This window comes from Priapulus caudatus, unplaced genomic scaffold (genome assembly GCF_000485595.1).
Source record: "Priapulus caudatus unplaced genomic scaffold, Priapulus_caudatus-5.0.1 Scaffold316, whole genome shotgun sequence".
Classification (NCBI taxonomy): Eukaryota; Metazoa; Priapulida; class Priapulimorpha; order Priapulimorphida; family Priapulidae; genus Priapulus; species Priapulus caudatus.
This window is the reverse complement of record NW_014577377.1, coordinates 77340-80413: the sequence shown is the minus strand read 5'-3', so window position 1 is coordinate 80413 and position 3074 is coordinate 77340. Positions and strand designations below refer to the sequence as shown.

General features: G+C 41.5%; 2 protein-coding genes across 3 annotated transcripts in view; both read left to right on the top strand.

The window, feature by feature from the left end:
• The window catches only part of LOC106808940 (coiled-coil domain-containing protein 169-like), a 10697-nt gene that overhangs the window by 3922 nt on the left and 3701 nt on the right, over positions 1–3074 (top strand). The gene's annotated exons all lie outside the window — the stretch shown is intronic.
• Positions 95–3074, top strand: part of LOC106808941 (coiled-coil domain-containing protein 169-like) — a 4638-nt gene continuing 1658 nt past the window's right edge. Inside the window, exons 1-6 of one of the 2 annotated variants that reach the window (XM_014811865.1) lie at positions 95–121; positions 373–471; positions 936–1069; positions 1578–1846; positions 2538–2561; positions 2771–2859. In XM_014811865.1, the coding sequence (XP_014667351.1) occupies positions 104–121; positions 373–471; positions 936–1069; positions 1578–1846; positions 2538–2561; positions 2771–2820 (594 nt within the window). In that variant the 5' untranslated portion in view covers positions 95–103 and the 3' untranslated portion in view covers positions 2821–2859. The remainder of the gene's footprint in view (positions 122–372; positions 472–935; positions 1070–1577; positions 1847–2537; positions 2562–2770; positions 2860–3074) is intronic. The other variant, XM_014811864.1, reaches the window with a different exon arrangement.

Below are 3074 nucleotides of genomic sequence, written 5' to 3'. Positions count from 1 at the left end.
ATTTATTTATATATATAGCGATACTGAAAAGAAGTTACGCACTGTATATAAAGAGTGAGAAATTAACGCCGTTGCTGCATTTATTCCAGTATTGCTAGAAAGAATGGATTCTATGTCTGAGGTGAGTGGGTAGAGACGTGATTGTACTGATATCGTTGCTTATTCACAGGTAATGCTAGCATGTTAATTACTATCTATTACGGTTATTAGGAATAACCGTTATTGGGGTTAATTTGCTTAGAATGCCCGTATTTGCTCGTAGCTGGGTCGTCATTGTCCATATATTACAAGCTCCATTGGAAGCTCATTCGATACATCCTTACACATTTTCCCACCACTCGGGATACATTCTCATTCATCACCTGACACCAGGGGGAGCTGGCAAAGCTCGTCAAGCGGTTGGCAAACGACAGAAAGACGTTCATAACCGAGTTGCGCGACTACGAATGGAGACTTGAACAGGAGGCAAAGGTACACCATCACACCACTCGGGCAAATACATCGAACTGCCGTCAAATTCAAGTCAATTAGACTGACTCCATACACGTCGTTGAGAATCAACTCCCTTGTGGGCTCAGGCACATTGACGTTTAGAGTCAGTCTAATTGAAATAGGGGGGGGGGATTTGAATGATTGGGAATTCTACTTGAAAATTCGATTGAGCATAATTAGAATAATGGTAAAGCCGGTCGAGGTTGGGTTGTCAGCGCTGAGATTTTTTTAATTGCCATGTCTTAGAACAGTGAGTAGAGAGCACCACTTTAGGTGGTTGACTTAAATAGGAGACCAGCACAAAGCGCATCGCTATGATAACCTTTGCCTTCGAAACAGAGGTTTCCAGGAGGTACACTCAAAGTGTGAAATTTTATTGCAGCCGTGCTTATAAAGTGTAAAATAGCATGAATAGTAACTTTTAACGACTGCGAATCGTACAGGCATTCCATAAGGCCCACGAATCGAGGAAGGTCTACCTGACAGATTTGAGCCACACGAAACGACTCCACGAGAATCCAACCCCAAGATCAGATGGCGAAAGGATGCTTAAAGATTTGACGCAAAAGGAGAAACGGTAATCTTCATCCCCGTGTATCTCAGCATCCTCTCATCTTCATCCCCGTGTATCGTAGCATCCTCTCATCTTCATCCCCGTGTATCGTAGCATCCTCTCATCTTCATCCCCGTGTATCGTAGCATCCTCTCATCTTCATCCCCGTGTATCGTAGCTTCCCCACATTTACCACGTTTGCGTCATTGCGTTCGTAACCTTTACCTCATTAACGTTATATCTCACTCTTTCGTGAAAACTACGTCACAATTTGTGTGATATTTTGTTGCTGACCTTACGTAATTAGTAACCAAGTCATCGTTGCGTTCAACTCTTAAAAAATCAATGCTCCCCAAGGGCCAAGGTCGTCACGGAAATATTGATTATCGCCACCGACGAAACATATATGAAACTGGCTACTGTTGACTTTACCTAAACGCTGCCTCGATCAGTCCAGCGATAATGACTATTCTCGGTACCCTCGCATTCTACCCGAGGCACTATTGTTTACGAGGCTATTCGCGCTACGCAGGAATATCGCCTCTGACCACAGAATCCTAGACCAAAAGAAAGGCCCGATAAACAGGAAGGCGACTGTTAAGCGACTTCCGAAGTTGGACATCGACGATAGAAGCACGTTCTCCGACGGTTCGAACAACCACACGAACCATTCGTCGCTGAACAACCTGGACGAACCGGACCCGACTGCCTACATGAACAACGGCGGTCACAGAACCATGGTAGTCAGCGGTCATAAGCCCGAGTACGACCTAATGCAGTACTCGGTGCAACCCAAAAACGGTACGCAGTGCAACGGGATCATTTCACCCTCAATTATTAATTAGATAATTAATTATTTAATTAGATAATTAGATAATTAATTATTTAATTAATAATTGTAATAATAATTAGATAATTAAGAAATTAATTAGATAATTAATTAGTTAGACAGTTATTATGATAATTAAATAATTAATTAATTAGATAATTGTACTAATAATTAGTTAATAAGTTAATTAATTAATTAGAGATTGGTGACATATGTTTTCGTCGCGCTTTACTTCGGCCATTCGTTATACGCGCGCTAGTGCAGAGCAGTGCAGCGACGCAGCCAGTGATGTGTTTACTTGTGCATGTATTTCGGGTTGGCACGACGTACGTGACTGTAGCCTTTCCTGCTGCTATTACATATGAAGAAGTGAAGCTTGTATATGGTGCCAAAATACACGTGTCGCATGTGCCGCGGCGCTTACATATCAGGCGCGGCTGGTTGGGTTGAAGATTGAGAAGGTACCATAACATAATGTCGGTAAACTCTTCTGGGCTTTAGTCACGCGGTAATTCTCTGACCACTAATTTATGGTTTATCGCTTTTCTATCGCCTATTTCTTGTGGTATTGATGAAGATATTGGAATATTTTCCGCCCGGAGAATTTGGCCAGCTTGCCCTAGCAGTATATATGTATAAAACAAAAGGATTTGACGCTTTCAGGTGGACAAAGCCTGCCCTATTATCGTAAGTAATACAGTTGTCCTCAATCATTACATGTCAGTGATCACTTTGCAGTAAACATAATAATACCTTCAATACAGATGAACGTACTCTACTATTGTACGCATGCAAGAAAACGTTGGGTCAATGCAATATCACTGTCGGCGATATTACAATCCGAATATATGTATAACCACGTGCTTACTGTAACAAGGAATCGATTTCTTCCTTAGGTCAGAGCAATAGATCTGGCACAAATAAAAGCCCTGTGAACTTCCGCTGAAATTTTCCCGTCTAGCGTCAGTTGGCAGGGTTAACGACGGTGAGTCCAAAGACTCACTTGAACCGTTCACGACACCCATTTTTATTTCCACATTTTAACATTTGTTTTGATGCCGATGGAAATGTGCAAATTTGCCTATTTTATGAAAGTATTTCTTTTGGTAACAACGAATGAAAGAAAAACAAGTCAAGCAATGAGTTGGGTCATTTATATTTCTTTAAATGATGATGATGATGATGATGATGATGATGATG